This window comes from Coturnix japonica, chromosome 7 (assembly GCF_054131305.1).
Source record: "Coturnix japonica strain WE chromosome 7, WE-NBRP24, whole genome shotgun sequence".
NCBI lineage: Eukaryota > Metazoa > Chordata > Aves > Galliformes > Phasianidae > Coturnix > Coturnix japonica.
The window spans coordinates 5,569,257-5,588,544 of record NC_140669.1 but is presented as its reverse complement, the minus strand read 5'-3'; the positions used below and the strand labels follow the sequence as shown (position 1 = coordinate 5,588,544).

At 39.8% G+C, this 19,288-nt stretch overlaps 1 protein-coding gene across 1 annotated transcript; it reads right to left on the bottom strand.

Annotated features, from left to right (window-relative positions):
• Window positions 1-275: 275 nt before the first annotated feature.
• CXCR4 (C-X-C motif chemokine receptor 4) lies at window positions 276-2,944 on the bottom strand. The gene is made up of 2 exons (XM_015869062.3): window positions 2,850-2,944; window positions 276-1,880 (listed from the first exon to the last, which is right to left on the bottom strand). Exons 1-2 carry the CDS (start codon window positions 2,874-2,876, stop codon window positions 819-821), a joined length of 1,089 nt encoding a protein of 362 aa, XP_015724548.1. The 5' UTR covers window positions 2,877-2,944; the 3' UTR covers window positions 276-818.
• Between the last annotated feature and the right edge of the window lie 16,344 nt (window positions 2,945-19,288).

Genomic DNA, 19,288 nt, shown 5'->3' with positions numbered 1-19,288 from the left:
CATTCATGGATATTTTGCCCTCAAAACTCTGCTTGAAATGGTCATTTCAGTCATTCTGAAGATAATGCTAACTGGAGTAAATGTAGTCTGGTGGAAAAAAGTACTCTGGAACTCACAGCTGTCAGTATGTACATACAATCAGTATGTAGTGATACTCATTTTCCCCCCATTCATTTAGGAGCTATGCAGCTTTCAAAGAGAATTTACTTTGAATTCTCAATGCACAATAAGCATTGATAAAAACACTTAACCAGAAATAAAAATACCACTCAAAATAACTTTTTGTCGCATATTTTTATTTACCTTGAACAACAACAACAAAAAATGCCCAACCATCAATTACTGATAATGGAAAAAAACCCAACAAAAACAACAAGCCCTAACATGTAACAGAGACAGCTTTAGTTATAAGTGCCATTTCTACAGCAGTTAAGCAATTGTAAACCAAACATCTAGTAAGGCAAAAATACCCAGCCAATATTTAAGAATTTAACAACATTGAAAACATTTACATATAAACAGAGAAATATTTTCTAGTCATTTAACAGTCACTTGCTACAACCCAGGTGTTTAGTTCACATACCTATACAAACACTCGAGCTTTTGTGAACTAACCACTTGTCCACAGGACCTGCCTAGACAGTTTATCAATACAAAAGTTTTATATAAATAAGTCAATTAAACTTCACAAAGACTAAAAGAAGCAATAAAAAATTCCAACTGTAAAATAAATCTGTACATTATGGTCAGTCTTGTTTTTCTGAAATCTTGAGCAACTTTTAAAGTGTCTGTTTATGAAGGGATGGCAAGGGGAAGTGTTAGCTGGAATGGAAACTTGAAGACTCTGACTCTGTAGAAACAGAAGAATGTCCCCCACGTTTGCTTTTTGAAAGAATCTTGAGGCTTGATCCTCTGCTAACAGATGTCAAGGCATTCTGTGCTGATGTTTTGAATTTGGCACCCAGGAAGGCGTAAAGAATTGGATTGAGACAGCAATGGAAGAACGCAAGGGCTTCTGTGATAGAGATCCATTTGTGCACGATTGTGTCCAAGCTGCAGCGATGTCTGATGACTCCAAGCAAGATGAATGTGTCTATGCTGATGCCAATGTAATATGGCAGCCAGCAGGCAAAGAAGGTAAGGATGAGGATAACTGTTGTCTTCAAGGCTTTGCGCTTCTGGTGGCCTTTTGAATGTGACAGCTTAGATATGATAATACAATAGCAAGTCAGGATTATTAGACCAGGCAAGACAAGTCCTACCAAGATATGCTGGAATCTGAAAGAAATCAGCCAGTTGTCATGAGGGTACATGCGATCACAGAGGTACCGTCCTTCTACTTCACTCGTACTGGCAAAAATGATGTCAGGCACTGTCAGAAGCACAGCTGGCAGCCAGACACCCACATACACGATCTTCTCAGCCAACAGCTTTCGGGGTCGCTGGCTGTTGGTGGCATGGACTATTGCCAGGTAACGATCTAAACTTATGAAAGCCAAAATCAAGACACTGCTATAGAGGTTGACTGTGTAAATGACGTGGACTGCCTTACACAGGACGTTGCCGAAGTACCAGCTTATGGCTGCATCCACAGACCAGAATGGCAAGGTGATGACAAAGAGGAGGTCAGCAACTGAGAGGTGAAGCCTGTATTTATCAGTCATGCTTCTTTGCTTCTTCTGGTAGCCCATAACAATGATAACCAATCCATTCCCGATTATTCCTGTTAGGAAGATGATGGAGTAGATAGTTGGCAAGAAGATCCGGTTGAAATCAGCGTTTTCATGCTGAAAGCACGGCTCTCCATAGTCTCCATAGTCAGCTGAGCCAATCTCCTCCGAGCCATTGTCAGCAAATTCAATGAGTATGCCAGAGGACAGCTAAAACAATAAGTAAAAAAAAAATTAGATGTCGGCTCTTTTACAACAGCTCACTATATACACTAAGAGTCCCAGCAAGTCTTCACCATCACCTACTGACAAACTTCTTAAAACCCAGACAGAAAAATGCTATTTATATACAATTTCTATTTCACTGGCTATACACTGCAAAAACCGGACAAGGAAAAACTTCCTCCGTGTTTCTCTGAGGAGTAGGATCGTGTAACTGAGATCGGGAGAAAAGAATGATGACGCCTACTTTCAGAAATACCCCCGTGCTTCAGGAGACTTCAGTGCTCTAATGGGATACGTGCTACAGATTCACAAAGCCAGATGTATGACACGCACAGACTTAGAAGAATCACACTCGGTAATTCTGCAGCTCCGAAGCTCCTTCTCATTAAGGGGATGGGGTCATGGAGAAAGAGAGGATGCCCGCGGCTGATGTAATTAAGAATGATATCAAGGATTCCCCCCGAGAAATGACTGACAGCTCGGCGACGGGACAAGAGCCGGGGAGCGGCAGCCCCGAGGGCAGCGGGCATCTCACCGCCGCCCTTTGTTCCCGCCCTGAAGCGGCGGTAGAAAGGGGAAGCGAAATTCTGGTGAGGGCATGAAAGCGCATCAGGAAACCACCAACGGTTCGGGGCACCGCGCTGAAAAGCGATGCAGGCGGGCGAGTGCCACCTGGCTACGCGCAACCCCTCATGTGCTGCGAGTTCATCAGCCTCACGCCCCGCACGCCGCAAAGCCCCGGCCCGACGCACCCGGGGCGCCCCGCAGGCTCCGGGGGCGGCTGCAGACCCCGCCGCTCCGTGGGACGCATCATCTCCCTGGTCTCCCGCTCAGCCCGGACGGAGCGGCGGCGGGACGCGGCTCCGAGCCCCCGGCGCAACTCCGATTGCGAACAGCGCGCACGCGGGCCAGCGCGAATGAAGTGTTAGCGCCCCGCTTCCCCTCTGCACTTACATCCAAGCCGTCCATGCTGCTGTCCATACTCTAAGCCACCGAGTAGATCCGGACTGCCCAAGCGCCACGAGCGCAGCTGCACCGAGCGCACAGCCCGCTCCTACCCGGGACGCGGCTCTTTATAGTCCCCGCCACCCCCGCCCCGGGGCAGCCCCGCCCGGCTCCGCCCCGCCGGGTGGCACCGCGGGACCGGCTCTGGCCGCGCCTCGGGCGCCCTTTGTCTGCGGCGCCGGGCACGGCGGCCCCCGCCTCGAGGCGTCCCGTGGGAGGGACCCGGAGCTGCTACCCGGGGGGAAGCGCTGGCCCGGGGGTCGTGAGAGGCGGGGAGGAGAGGTCCTGCACGCCTTTCGACGGGTACGCGGCGTGGAGCTGTTTCTCGTCCCTGCTGAAATGCGTAGGGAGAGGCAAGGAGCAAAAGGATGGCTCTTGCTGGGGGGTTCTGCAATCCTTTAGCGGGATGCAGGTTGTTCTGAACTCGTCCAGGTTACGTAGTTTCGCGTCCGGAGTTGCAGATACTTCGGCAGTGTGTGCGGAATGACCCGGTGGGTCGGTGGCCCAAAAGCTCGGTACGGTACAGTCACACATAGAATCACAGAACGGCCCGGGTTGGAAGGGACCCACAAGGAACTGGTAGAAAACAGGAAGAAAATGAACCGTTGTCAAAATAACGGTGCTGCCAACTTCATTTAAACTTATAGATATGCATGCCCAAGTGCTTTATTTGCCCACTAACGTCAGAACGCTGCTCATCTTTCTCATTAATCTCAAAGCTGGGAAATTACTTTTTAAAAAGTGAAGGCTGCTGAGCATCTTTCGTAATGGTCCCTTTTCACAAGCCGGATAGTCGACAAAATAAGAGAAAAACCTTCAATTGTGCATATAGAGTAAAAATAACTTTCATAAAATAGGTTTGCAAGGAATATCTAACTCTAATATAAAGGACAATAAAAGACAATAATGAATTCCCTTCACAGATATCTCTAGGGTCTCAGTACTGTTGTAATTCGTGCAAGTAAACTAATTTTTAGAAAAGATTGCACTGGTTTTAGTTGGAGTTTTCTTTCTTCCCACGATTTCACAACTCACATCGTCCTGAGTAAATATATCGGGAATGATTGATTCAGTTATGCAGATTTACACTTTGTAGTTGGGGTTTGGAGTGCAGAGAAGGGAGAGGAGCATTTCTAATGTAATGGCATATGCTCAGATCACTCTTGCAATCTCAAGGGATGAATAAAGGGAAAGTTCATCTAAAGTTTTATTCTTAAAGGCCCCTATTGCCAGTTTACACGCTCTGAGTCAACTACAGGCTTTAGATGTAAGGATTATTTCTGGGTATTTGGCAAGAGTTACTCTCCTACCAGTCCCCTAACAACTCTCTAACTTTTTATGTAGTCTCATGCTTGTGATTGATTAGTAACACTGCTTATCATTCTTTTTGTTAAAAAAAGGTCTGACCCATAATGTCATTGAGGACTTTAACTGCATCATAATTTGATAGTCATTCATATTTTGTTAGAAACTCTGGAGTATCACATGTAAGTTGCTTTAAAGGCAAATGCTTATTGATGATAACACAGAACTTTCCTCAGAAAATTCAATATAGTCCACTTTGAGTTTATGTCTGGAAAATTTTAAGAGGGACACCACACCAGAACTCTAGAAACATCTCCTACTGAATCCATGTTTTACAATACTAAACTTAGCCATACTTTATGGCTTTTTCTACTCTTCTGAAATCATGTAGGGAAATTAAAATTGTTGCTATTTGTTCCTTATTTTCCATAGAACCCATGATATGTTCGTTACTTTCCAGACATGCAAAACTGCAAATACTTGTCTCAAGAAATTGCAGCCGGTTAGATGACTGGGCAGATAAATGGGCCGTAAAATGAGACAGAGATTTTTTATATAAGGCTGGGTAGGATCAGTTCTGTATAATCATCTTTCACTTTTCATCTGTTGGGGATACCCAGCTGATGGCATCAGGAATTGCTGTGCAGTTCTCTACAAAGCGATGCTTTTTGGCAGGCTGCCTCTTGCTGAACCTGGAAACATGAACCTGTTTTTCAGAAGTTATCATTTTGAACGGGTACTTAAAAAATAGGTTAGGACACGGAGCTGCACACAGGGCAGAAGAATAGATCCAGCTTGCCAGAAATTCATGTGGTGCCAGATGTAGGGTTGAGGAGAAGGTATTCTCACATCGGGAGGGTACAAAAGACTTAACTCCTGTGCGTATGCAGTGTGGAACATTAAAATATGCCAGTGTGCAGATGACTTGTGGTCAACAGTTGCAGATAAGCAAACACAACAAAAATAGTGCATAGTCTCTAGAACCATTTGAGAAATGTGAAGACTGGTTGGCTACTTACTGGGGTGGATAATCCAGAGTGTGAGGTATCAATGTACAGAACTGAAGGCGTAGTTACAATGCATGTAGGGAAGTGTTACATTCACACCTTGGTTTTGCAGTGCAGATTGGCCCGTATCAGGAAAGGATATTGCCTGACAATTGATTTAATTGATTAGTAGGGTAGGGGACTGTGACCCAGACTGTTATTTGAATTCATAGATAAGAAGAAATACAGAAGTGTGGAATAACCCAGTTCCATGGCTTAGCACTGAAGCACAGTAGTGCTGAGTAGTGGTAAATTTGGGGATTGATGAGATGTCACTGGAACGTGTTTGGATGAAGGTCCTCTGAAGCTAACATTCACACAGCTATTTTTGTTATCTACAAACCCTTTTGTTTCTCTTATCTGAACAGATAGGAGAAAACTTCCTTTGTTGCACAGATGACCACTGGGGGCAAGTTAATGATTTCCAAAGTGATAAGAGAAGGGGATTGTTTCTTCAGAGCATGTAATTTGAAGAGCTAGCTACAAATCTTCTTAAGATGCAGTTAACAAATAGCAATTTTCAAGCTTGTTTTGCATTACATGTTTTTCTGGTTGCAGAATTACTGTGAAAATCAGACACTTCTAATCCATGTAATATATGTTTTTGTTTCAGAAAATGTGCCCTCTGAGGTACAAAAGTGTTACATGTTCTTGCACTATTAAGCCAACGGAACAATTTCCCAAGTTGTGAATCATTAACCTACTTTTTGTCTTCTAGAAAGAAACAGAAGTGCTGCTCATGTAAAAGCAAAAATGTTTGTATTAAGTCTTTCCAGTGGGAAAAATACTCTCTACATCCCTAAATCCAGTATCCATAGAAGCAGAAAAATGAATTGCAGGACTTGGTTAATTTTAAGGCTTTACAACTGTCTTTAGCAAAGCAAACTTCCAGCTACTAAAAATGTGATGGCACCATTGTCTTTTGGTGACACCTAACACAAAGGAAATAGGCTCCTTGATTTATATAATAGATAAATGCCACCACAGTGTAATAATGACAGTGATGTATTAATAAAATTTTAAAGATTGAATTATCCTTTCAAAACACACAGATGACTGTGTCTTAAAAATGCAAAACCAGAAACATGGCTGGCATAGCCGTACTGTGTAGTAAGGAGTGATTAATGTTTCACAGATTTTCTCTGTACAGGTCACTGTCCGTACTGTAAGGCTTCTGAAAGCATGTCTTTTGAATGAATAGCAGAAAACATGCTGAGGATTCATGAGGTACTAGCTTTGATTAGTGGGTTTTTCAGGTCTAAAAATACTCCAGAGATCTGATATTGTGAGCTTGCTGGCCACTAAATGAAAAGTGCTTTGCTTATAATACTCAGGTGTTTCTCACCATATACCAGATTGACTCTGTGACAAATGGGTCTTCAAGTGGCCTGAAGTTGTATACATATAGAGGAAAAGGATATCCACTGTTGTTTTTCATTTGATCCTTCTGCTGAAGTGGGAAATGGATCAATCTTACGCCTGTTACAACAGTCACCAAGGGCTCGTTGGAGTTGGATTTCAGCTAATGGCTCTCAGTTCTCAGAGCTCCCTGTCTCCATTTCTCCACATCCTCCTGCCTGTGCCTCTGTGCAGCAAGCCCACCAACTGTTGCCCTGATCCTGGAAAGAGGACATCCATGCACCCTCTGGGCAGGCTGCCGCACATCTGAAAGCAAAAACAACAAAATAAAGTCAGATATACCACTCTGTTGGCAGTATGTTCTATTACCATGGAAGAAGTCTTTGTGTGGAAGAAACAATGTTTGAATATTAGAAAAAAATTAAAGGAGAAAGCTTGAGGTGACAGAAGTGTTAATGTACATACACTGGCATAGAAGACAGATTTATTTGCAGTTCCTTGCTTTTAACAAGGAATATTTTGTTTCTTTCAAGTATTGCCACAAGGCCAAGATGTCCAAAGGCAGCACAACGAAGTCACCAGAGAAACAAAAAAAGTGCTGTCCTCTGAAAGGAATCACAGTCACTCCTGTGTTTTAATCCCACCTCCATCACCCGCCTCCAGCAAATCACTTACCCTTCTGACTGTGTTCACCCAACTGTAAAATGAGGATAACAATACCTACTTACCTACCCCAGAGGAGAGCTATAGGGATTAATTGGTTGATGTTTGTGAGATGCTTTGAAGAGAGAAAGTGCTTATTTTAGAGCCTGTCAAAATTATTGGTGCCACCGATCAGCTGAAATTCAAAGGGGACCAAACTCATTAAGGTTCTGATCTTCCTCCTCCATTTGGCGATGTTTATGGGTTAGCAAATCTCACTGCATCTGGATAGTTTATTGTTTGTTTGGAAGCAGAGTAGACTAAAAAGTTGCTTTGAACAACTTTGTTAATCCTTTTTACAAACATGTCTTCATTTACATATCACTGAAGCTGAAGGTTTTATCTTTGATGATGGTGTAGCAGAACACTTCTTGAGTCATATTATAGTGATTTTTTTATTTTTTTTTCCAGGATAGTGGTTGGATCAGAATTATGAAAACAAAGTAAATCCTGCCTAACTGTATGACAAGTCATTTCTTTGCTATAACCAAGTAGGATTTGGGCTTTCCTTGCATTCAGATACTTTTCTGTTTAGCTATGAGTTGTGATGTTTTTTTATGCTGGAAAGTTCTGATGAAAACCTGCTCACAGTTCAGTTTTGCTTATGTGGATGCGTGCTGAGAGAATGCTAAATCCCTGTCTTCAAAGCACTTGTAGTCAGAAAATAATGCGTGTAATATATAATCTGAAAATCTAGCTCAGGTATTCATATATACATGTATGCAGTATCATTATGTGATTTCCTCGTACAGAGCTTTCAGGTGCAGTTATATCTGCACAGAACCTCTCCTTCCACTATAAACTGCACACAGTAGCTTGGGGACACACCAAGTGGGCTGGGCCCTGGGCATCATGATCCAGCTTTGCACCCAGATGCAATTTCCAACCTGACTCTGTGACTCAAATTAGGTCTATCAGACCATGTCAGTGTCTACTAGCAGTGCCCAGAGGTAGATGAATCAAAATACATCCTCTCATGTTTGCATATACTTGTTTGCTCTACACACTAGAAATAGTGTGCTTGATGCTCTTTTTCCATCCTGACTTTTGATCAATCTTTTCTTGAAACAGTGTCTCTGGAACTGTACTTGGGATGTAATGAAGTTTACTAGTATGTGCCGTGTTTTCTTTACCATTTTCACACATCTATTTTAATTCTTTCTTTGAAAGTGATAGTGACTATTCATTTTTCATGTGTTTTGAGATTTTGAGTTGGTGGAAAAAATTTCTTTATCTCCTTTGCCCAGTTGTTTTGCATCTGAAAAGTGGCACTGAAAGCAGAATTAGGAGCAGCAACTCTTCCTGTTTGGCACAGTTTTACAGCCAGGAGCTCACAAATGATTTAATTTTATTGCAGCAACTTTGAAGGAAAGTGCATGTGGGTGCTGAGCCCCAGCTTGGATACTTGGTTTTGAATCTGTGTGCCAGGGATTATTCCCATCTGTGTTTCCTCGCAGGCTGGTGGCTGAATCTGTTGTTCAGCATCAGGGAGATCAGCCAAATCCAGCCATGTGCTTTCCCAGTGTTTCTTTCCATTGGATCTGTCCTCCTACTATTTCCATGCAAATTCACTTTAGAATTCCAAACATTTCTGTTCAGCTGGAAGTCAGGTTTGCCATATGCTGTCACTGGAAAGCCTTTGAGATCCAATCTTTTTTTCTAGAAGGAGGTGCAGGAGTGAGACTGGGCTTATGTTTCAGAGTCAGTGTTTCCTCCTTTGCTAGCAAAATCAATGCCATGTACTCGGTAACCATCTGTGAATTCTCTGTCTGTTGAAAAATATGGTTAAACTTTTCTGAAACAATCAAAACAACTCTATTAAATGTTGGCAAATTTTCAGCACTGCAGAGTGAAAGCCCTCCACATATAGCCCTTGCTAAAGTACTTAAATAAATGCACATGTACAGCCTGCCGTATTCATTGTCAAAAATATAAGGATGTTGACAGCTATATTCCTTTCTCTGCTTATTAACTGACAGTGAAATAAGCATGATATTGCACCCTTATTACTTGGAGCAGATGTTGGATTTTGAAGTGTGATATTTGTTCTTTGCAGAAAGTAAAATTGCATGGAATTTAAGTAGTAGTAGTATTGTGGAACTCCCGGAGTTTTCTGCCACTGATGGAAATGCCCTTTTGAACATCTGATAGGGAAGATTTGGGGCCTAATCTTCATAAACAACTGATGAGATCACACAGTGTGATTTCTTCTCTGCCATTAAAAGACTGATCTCTATAAAAGCAGCAGGAAAAAAGGATTGGGATCATAGAAGCATAGAATCACCAAAGTTGGAAAAGACCTCCAAGATCAACTGGTCCAACCATCCACCTATCACCAATATTTCTGCACTAAACTGCGTCATGGTTGGTAGATGTTGAACCTATGTTTTTAATTTAATAGGAAAGTAAATCCAAATTTCAGAGTATCTCTTACTACATCAAGAGTGCTCCAATCACTTAGATAAACAGCTAATCTCTCACAACTGTTCTTGCTGCACATTCAGTTTGCTAGTTTGCATTCATTTTCTACTGGAACAGGCAACTTCTTTTTAAGCAGATTTGCTGCTGAAGCAGGCATCATCCACATAACTTCTTATAATGACTGGAATGAATCCTTTACAGACAATATAACATGATCTCTGGCTGATCTGACAGAAGTGCGATAGCTTGCTAATGCTGGATCCAGATCACATCTGTACAGCTGAGTGGTTCAGCTATGATCTGTTATTAGTAACTGGGGAGCCATCATCTCTACAACTGAAGATGAGGCAGGATCCTTAAGGAGCATGCAGAAGAGCAGACGAGCATCCTAAAAAATACAGAGCATTAAAAATCTCTTCCTGTCTTCTTTTATTCCAAGCAGAATTGCATTGGCTTGTACATGCATCTTAGCACAAAATAGCTGTGTCCTCCCTGCCTTGGTAAGAGGAACTTACCATTGGAGCCGCGGGCAGCTTGTTTTTTCACTGTCTCATCAGATGATTGCACACACAGAAGAAACATTTAGAAAATCAACTGTTGTGAATATTTACTAATGTCTGCATTTATGTTCATGGTTCAGTATACCTGGTTATGCATAAGTGCATCAGCACAGATTTAACAAAATCTTCCCCAAACATATACATAAACAGTAACAAGGTAAGTACCAGTCAAGCAGGCTGCACATTGGGTTTAACTGTATCACTGCCTTCCAGGGCATAGCTGAACAGAATTATGTAAAAGCTTCAATACTCAGCAGAGATTATTCCAATTCAGCTTAATTTACAATTCCAACTTTTCCCACTAAAAGTAGCAGCCTACTATCCTGATCCTTGTTCCTGAGTTCAGTACAGCTGAGCATGTGAAGGAAGACTTCAGTCTTGAAATGGTCACTTTATAAATGAACTTGTTATTCTAGGAATTTGCTGTTATTTAAATAGAAGGTTCTAGATTTCTGAGGTTATTTTTCAGCACTGAGTGAATATTGTGAAAAACATGAGAGGGGAATTCTAAAAATATTTGTAGGTTACAGTCTGTGTTCAGGACTGTCTGTACTAAGTGCTATTTTATCTTTTTTCTTTCTTTTTTTTTTTTTTTAAAGTTATAAAAACAGGAAGGAGCCTTGCTACATCTGAGGACCCTGATAAATGTCTCTACCTGTCATTTTCTAGAAAGATCTCTTCAGGTGCCAAGCAGGGGTCACTGTAACCATGGATACTTGCACTCCTTTTTCCCCTTGGGTTTCTGTGAAAAACTTGGTATGGTGCCCAGTTTAAACCACATTTTGTGTTAAGTAATCATAGGCTCATTCTGTTCTTTGGTATTGTGGTTTTTAAGTTTTCAACGGTTGCTCTGTGGTTTGAAAGCTGTGTTTTTTATTCCCTCTTCTCATTTTAAGCAAAGAAGATGTTAAAGCAAAGTTGCTTGATAACAGTTTTTCCACCAAAATAAAGTCTTTTGGGAAGGATTGATTGTCATGTGGTTTAAAATTGAAACCAAACTAAAAAACCACTTAAGTGCAGCACTGTGTTCAATGAAAGATATGTAGTATTTCACTGAATTTGGAAAGAGATTTTTTAGTTCCTGGGATCCCTCAAAGTGCACTTACAAAAAACCTTGATCAGTTTCTAACATGTTAAATAAGAGACAGTTTTAGAAAGTTGTGAAAATGTATTTTACTGAAAAGCGGAATGCTGTCTATCAGTCCTCCTCTTCTGCTTTGATACAGAGCTACAAGTCTAGTTGAAGGAGCAGTGCAATACAGAAGGAGAAGCTAATGATAGGTTCTCCTCACCTTTCAGAAACTTCAGAAGTTGAATAAGGTGACAAATCTAAAGGCATATAATATGAATGAGTACATGGAAAGGGAATCTGCCCTTCTGGATGTGGAAGCAAAGATCAAGATGTACCATGTGATCAGAGCAGAAGAACCTTATCTGAAATAACCCTGTTAGGTGAGAATTCTTAGAACAGTTCATTTTCATAGATCTCTCAAAATTAGGCCAAAGTCATGACCAATAGTCATTCAATAGCAAATGCGGGACCTACATTGAAAAATATTAACACAGGCTACTACTGTTCTATCAGGTGAAGCTTTAGAACAACTTTTGTTGGGAAGAATATTTGTAGGTATGGAAGTAAATGGAAAACAGAGCAAAAAGGAAATAGAATTTATAAAGATGTACTGTAGTATGACTGCTTATTCAGTAATTTGTTTCCTAGACAAAGGCAATAGAGTAAATAAGTATTTCATATGATACCGTTTGAGTGTTTACTAGTTTAGCTAGTCTCTAGAGTTAGATTCTAATCTATAGTCTGTGAGAATTAGTATCTGATATGAATGAGGAAGTTTCTAGAAGGGAAATTATAGTGATGACACTAAAAGGGAAACAGTAGGTTGCAGGAAGGTAATTTGTAGTCGTCTTCAAGATTTGGTGTTGGAACCAGTTGTACTTGCTATTTTCCATCAACTCTGGGGCAAAATTTGTGAGCTCCTGACATTCACTAGAGGTGGAAAGCTGGGTGCCACTATTAAAAGCTGGGATATCCTCTGGCATGACTAAATGGAGAAAAACTTCAGTATATCAGCTGATTGTAGGATAAGTCTGAACCACCAGCACTATGGCCTTTAGTATGTCCTTGATTACTGAATGTAGGAAGAGCGGTCTATTAGAAGAGAGTAAGATATACTAGCCCTACTATACAGAGAACTGGAAAGAAAAATTAGTTCACTTGGAGTAGGTATGGGGAAGGGCTACTGGGAGTGCAGTAGTGTGGAATGGAGAATTTCTCTTGTGAGAGGAGGCTGAAAGAGCTTTTATGCCTTCATTCACAAAATGGATGTTGAAAGGGGCAGTGGAGAACGAGTAGACACTTGAAACGGAAAAGAAACACTTGCACCGGTACCAGCGCACAAATGACTGCATGTAACATTGTTCTGAACATAATGTGTAAAAATATGTTAGTTTTTAACTGACAAAGGAATACCCTCTTGGATCAGTTTCCCAATAAAGGAAAATTTTATGGCAGGGTAAAGCAGATGACTGCTTTGACAGATTTACTGGGACTCACTGAGCCTGGTTTATTACTGTTATCCTAGATTCTCTTCTGAAGTTCTGTTCATTTGATAGCTGTATTTCTGTGGATGTCAAAATGCCACATACCTGATGACCAAAGAATCTAAGCATTTATATAACTTTTGTACTTAACATTTTATTTAATTCAAAAGTCTTTACATTCCCATTTCTAGCATTTCAGGTGCTAATAGGATGGCAAGATCAATTTTGTGTGAGATGGAAATAGCTGACAAGAAAATACCTTTTTGGTGCCTGAAGACAAAGTATTATTGAGTAGTTCCTAAAATCCTGATTTTGTTCTAAGAAGCAGTTGTCAGCCACAAATGTCAGATTCTAGTGTCCAAGCCATGAATCTACGCCTGAATTGGTGAGCATGTCTCTGTTGACCAATACAGCAAATGTACTGCTTGTATCAGATGTAAGAAACTGTAACCTGAAAACAGGTTTTAGAGTATCATATAAACCCAGTCTTGTTCTGTATCTCTATTTATCACTAAAGCAATCACAGCTGTTAATTTAATGGTGCCTGACGATGTAACAGACACTCTTTTAGAGAAGCTTCAAGAAGAGTCGGTCATAAACAATGTATTAGTCTGAATAATTCCAAGAAAAGAACGATTCAAAGCTTATGAACAAAAGGACAAAAAGGCCTTTTTATCATCTGCCTTATGAAGGTACTTTCCTATAAGACAGGTTGCAATCAAAGGCAAGAAAAGGCAAGTAAAAGCAAAGAGTAAACATAGAAAGCCAAAATCTCTATAGGGGTTAGGAGCAAGTCAGTGCCTGACACAGTAAAAGTAAAGATTAATTGTATTCTTAGACTTTTATTTTTAACTTAGTGCCCCACTGAGAGAAAGGCTCATCTCAAAAGGAGATAAATTAGATATTGCTTGGCATTATGTTAGATACTAGGGAATATAATCACAATCACAAATCCATTGGAATGTTGGCTATATTAGATATTGGAACAGTAGATTGCAGACTACCAGAAGATATTTTTGTTAAAATGAAATGATATGTAAAATCTGAATGTGCATCTGTGTCTTTTCTTATAAATAGGAGGCATACAGTGAAATAGAAGCAATACAGTAAGGAGCAGCATGATTCTGTGCTCTTCTAGGTAATATCTGTTTGATTACAAGGCAAAACTTGTACAACTTGCACTTCAGTCAGAGACAGCCAGACAAGAAATGGCAGTGAATGTTTAACTGGCCTCATACCCATCCTTTGGACTAAAGTCCCTGAAAAGGCTTAGTTTCAAGCAACAAAGTACTGTACATTTGTCTGTGATCCCTTGTAATATTTGTTACATGAAAATCACTTTCTATGCTGGTAAATTCTTTCTTAGAGAGAAGTTGCTTTGTTTTGCTTGTGAGGGTTCACTGAACAAAATTAAAAAGGCAGTTATCTTCATTGCTATGGAATAAAGAAAAAAAGCATTAAAATAAAACTGTATGTATGATGCTTGTAACAAAATGAAGTCCTGTATGGTCATCCCAGAAGAGCTTGTCCAGCAGAAATTATCATACATTATATACTAGGAAGGTCATAACTGTCTTATGTATTTACTTGAAAATATTTGTAACGGAGGTAAAATCTCTCTAGAGGTCGGTCTAACTTTTGCATGTATGTATGTTAGTATGGAGCTGAGCAAAACCAGAACCCTTGTGTTGCTCTCAAAGTGTAGAACTTACTATGAAGTTAACATTGTGGAATTAAGGCATTTTTGTGGAATTTAGGAATTAGGTTAAGCAGGGAGGAGAGGAAAGTGTATCAAAGAAGAAAAGATGAACAATAAGTTCAGAAGAAGCAAACAAGAAGAGAGAGAGTTGAGTCACTGGGGGAACAAAAGCAAGAAAAGGTGGCGGCAGATGAAGTTGACAGTCTTTTTTTTAATTTTCATTTGTTAGAAAACCATAGACAAACAACCTTAGCCTGATGGGTGGGAAGAGGTGAAGATTTTTCAGTCAAGGGGAAGGTCTGTTAGAATTGCTGCATGCTGAGCAGAATGAAAAATGGGATGGCAAAGGGAAATAGGGGCCTCAGGGAAAAATTTGTCCTAGCTCAATAAGGACAACAATAGTATTAGATTCACAGAGACTTATTTGTCATTCGAGAAAAAAGACAAGGAAAGTAAAGAAAATTGTGGCCATCCTTAAATTTCTGTGTGAAATATTTTAGGTCCAAAGTTGTTTTATAACAGCATTTGTGCTTGTGTTTACTCTAAAAAGAGAGAAACATTATTCTTCTGAAAGTATGAAACCGAGGACAGGAAAACCTGTTTTATTCCAAGAGAAAGTAGAACAATATAATCAGAAGTCAAATATGGATCCAGTTATAATTTCTCCCTCTTGCTGTGAGGTAGGAAATCTCTTTATCTTTTTGCTCACCATATTATTATTAAAACATTTCTCATACAGGTATAATTTTCTCTCTATCATATAACAATTTTACTTAAAGTTTCCTGCACACATAAACAAGCACACATACACACAGACATACACACATTCTCTGTCCTAGGAACTTCAAATGGTGCACGAAGGGGCTCTGTTCTTAACAGTGGGCGACTTGTAGCATATTCCCCATTGTATTACATGACAAAGGTCCTCAGAGAACCAAAATAATCACTACAACAACTCACTGACATAGCATTTTATCTCTTCTCATTACAGGAATTCAATTCCTGGAGGACTTTATTTTTCATAGAGTAGTGCTATAATAGCTTCAAGTGTCCCAGTCTTGTTCCTAATCTTGAGGACTTACCTACAGAATAGAAAGAGTTGATTTAGTTCTTTCCCTCAAGTAGTCAATGGGGTGCCATTTGGGTCGAAGTGTAAGATGGGGCCACTTGTCCATTAGGAAGTGGAACGAAACCACTAATTCATTTTATGTAGACTAACAAAACAGCTGCTAGACAGTAATAATTTTCAGTCAGTACTGACCTGGGCTAGATTTAACAAGTGACCTAGAAATGAAAAGCTTGGAAGGCAACTGCAAATCCCCTGAGTTATTCTAAAAGGCGTGCTTCTGAAAGACGGAGAAATATATAATTTAGTAAGGAACAGACAGTAAGTTTTAACTAATATGCTTGTGATTTTTCTAGGTTGGATTGTTTTCTTCTTGATGCCATCATTTATAATGAATGTGAAGTAAAACATCATAAGAATAATAGTGTTTTGTATCATCTTTGCATGAAGTTAAATTAACTAGTGAACAGGAAAGAAATAGGGAATCAAACTCTTGGAGTACATTTGTGCATTTATGTAAATGAGTGGAAATGCTAAGAGTAAATACAGTGCATTTCAAAATCAGTATAATATTTCATTCCTTGTCCCTGTCAGGGGAGGTGCCCAGGGCTGGGTGTTGAGACTGTTTCGGGACAAGGGCTTGGACAAAAAAGAATGATGCTGTTTTTTTTATAGATGTCAATAAAAGAAGGCTAAATTAGAAAACAATGAATGGCCTGGAGAAAACAGAGGAGGAGCTGACTGCCATCTTATTCACAAGAATAAAATAAGAGGATAGTCAATGAACTTTAAATAGTGGTGACCTCTTGCTCTTATGGCAGAGAAAGCCATGCAGCTGGTGTTCCTGTGTACCAGCAGCAGAGGGGTCACTGACCAGACATGGTGTCTGTGAGTGCTCCTGGAGGCTGCATGTGCTGAACTTTCAGCAGGATGAAGAGGTAGATATGAGTACACTGCCACTTCCACACTGCTTGTGCTGCCAGTGTCTGCTTCTGCTTGTGAGAATTCACAGGGAGCTGGATGAATTCTACCATCAGTATCAGCAATTCATATTAGATACCTCTGATGTGAAAAAGTGGAAAATTGAAGGTTAATTGGTGCTCAAGAACAGGCTACTCATGCTGGAGAAACACTCCTTGTCTGTAGTCTGTACACAGTCTTGCAAGTTCTTCAGGTAAAAAGACTGCAAGACTTGCCTGTGGTCCACTGAACTGACTTGGTGGTCTGCCTGTAGATCGTAGCTGAACTTTGATATAAAATGCGTGAAGTTCAAATGTTGCAAATAGAAATATTTTTCCCCATACAGTAAAATTTACACTAAAATTCAGCTGCAAGAATTTTCACATCACTGAAGTGAAAAATATCTAGGGATTACAGAAAGAAAAGGTTGCTTTTATTAATACTGTATAGATCTACTATTGCTAGAAAAGTTATCTGGCTCTGTAATAAGTTTCTGGGAGAAAAGTAGTAGGTTGTAGTAGGTAACTCTTTGTGTGTGTGTCTGCATGGGTTAATTTTCTCCTGTTTTAATACCCTGAACTGCTTCATGGTGGAAACAGTAGAACCATATTGCTGGGATCAAGACTGACATTTGTGGAACAGGGCATTCCATCTTCTTACCAGTAATGTGAAAATGCATTTTTAGAGATCTGTAGAAAATACAACGGCTGGCATGGAGGAAAAGCAAAACATTTATCAGCTGTCAGGCTTTTTGCCTTTGTAAATCTAACCGCTATCCAATGAGGAATGCTGAATAATCTTTGCTAGAGTCTAACACACTGTGGAAATACCCATATTTTAAATGGCATAAAACACAATGTTTTAATTCATTTAGAGAAAGAACTGTTCTCTAATCCTCGTTACAAAAAACTTGTCAGTGGGACTCCTGCACTTTATTCTTGGCTTTACCTTTCCTGCTTTGGATGTCTGCAGGCAAGTCATTTAACTGCATTAGCTTACTGGTTTATGAAAAATGATAACATTGTGTGTGCTTGAATACAAGAGAACAACCTCGAATATTAGATGATATCATATGATATGGGTAACACTAGTAAAGATGAATGATAAGTTAATATTTCTTAAGTTTGTGGAAGTTTTTTTGTTTGTTTTGTTTTTTAATCTTTGGCTTTGATCCGATGATACAAGTGACCTCTAGTTTACTTCACACCAGCTGTGACCAAGGTGCCCAAGTGCAGAAGAGAAACTTATGGTATGAGTAGCAGGGCCCTTTCTCACAAGTGCAAAGTTGCCTCACCTTTACTACCAGGCACACCCAAAAGGCTGACCATGAACACCTTTGACCTCTATTAAATCAAGGTGGTCTGTTGTTATATTCCATGACTTTCATGGCTCTATCTACTCACTTCCTGAGACTGCACCGTGTAAAAAATATTTTTCTTTTGCTTTCAGACAGCAAGAAAATTTTAGCGGTGTTTTTCTGGGAGGTTGATGGAAATACTGAGTTTTGCAGTTTTCTCCATGGATCTGAGGTTGTTGACCTCTATTGAGAGAGCTTGTGGGATAGCAGCTGAGCCATTTTTGTCTTCTGCACACCTAAATTTTGCTCTTGGTGTTGACAGTTTCATAGTTCCAGTAGGATAGAGTTGTCATCAAGGGAAGTTGAGATCGTATAGCATGAAATGACTCCTCGTTTAAAAGGCACTGAAGGAGAGTTTTGGACGTGGAGAACAAATAATCTGATCTTACTGAATGCCTGCTGTGAGATGAACGAAGGGGACTGTACACATAGATGGTTACAGTCTTTCAGTGGCTTGCACTAATTCATAGATTATGAAGACTTAATGAGATATACTTCAAAGGCGTATTTCATATTCCCACATACGCACAAAATTTTGACTTTTTAGTTCATTAACATATGAATTTCTGTGGTAAATTTTTAATCCATTGGTGAAAAACACTCCTCTTACTGATAAAGGTAGAAAAGGTTTTCCCACCAGGAATTCATTGATAAGACATACTATGAATTTTACTTAGGTTTATATTTTGGTTTCAGTATCAAATCTCTTCAATTCAAATAGAAATGTCTTTACCTGGATTTAGGGTGTGCCTGGACTAAGTTAACAAACAAGGAGGGACTAAGTTGGTAGTTTATACAGAATCCCCTCTTTTTTGCAGCATGCATCCAAATGGAATGAATTCTACAGGTACCTGATTAGGGAAGGAATCTGAGATTTCTCCTTAAAAAGAAATGTAGGATGTTCACTCAACATACAAACAAATTCAAAAATAATGAGGACCAACAAACAGAGCACACTGTTGCTGTATGAGTATTTGCAGCTGACATATGGTTATAGAGAAAGTTAGAAATCTATGTCAGTCATCCAAGGTAAATGCTGTGCATAAATTTAAGCACAAGTGAACTTTCCAGAAGCAATGAGCAACTGGGGGAAGTTTTAAGGAAACTTGACTTCAAATTCACTTGTAAATATTGTAACTAGTTCTTGTATATTGTTATTAGCTAAGTATAGGGTTACAAAATCTTTCTCTAGTAGTTTTTGTTAATGAATGATATGTATCAAAAAATACTGAGGCCTTCATACACTTACAGTTATTAATGAGTGCTAGGTGCAGAAGAGATTTTATTTAAACAGAGGTTATTTTGGGGAACTTTCAATGCTTGAAGTCTGTAAAACTCCGCTTTACAGTATATGGTA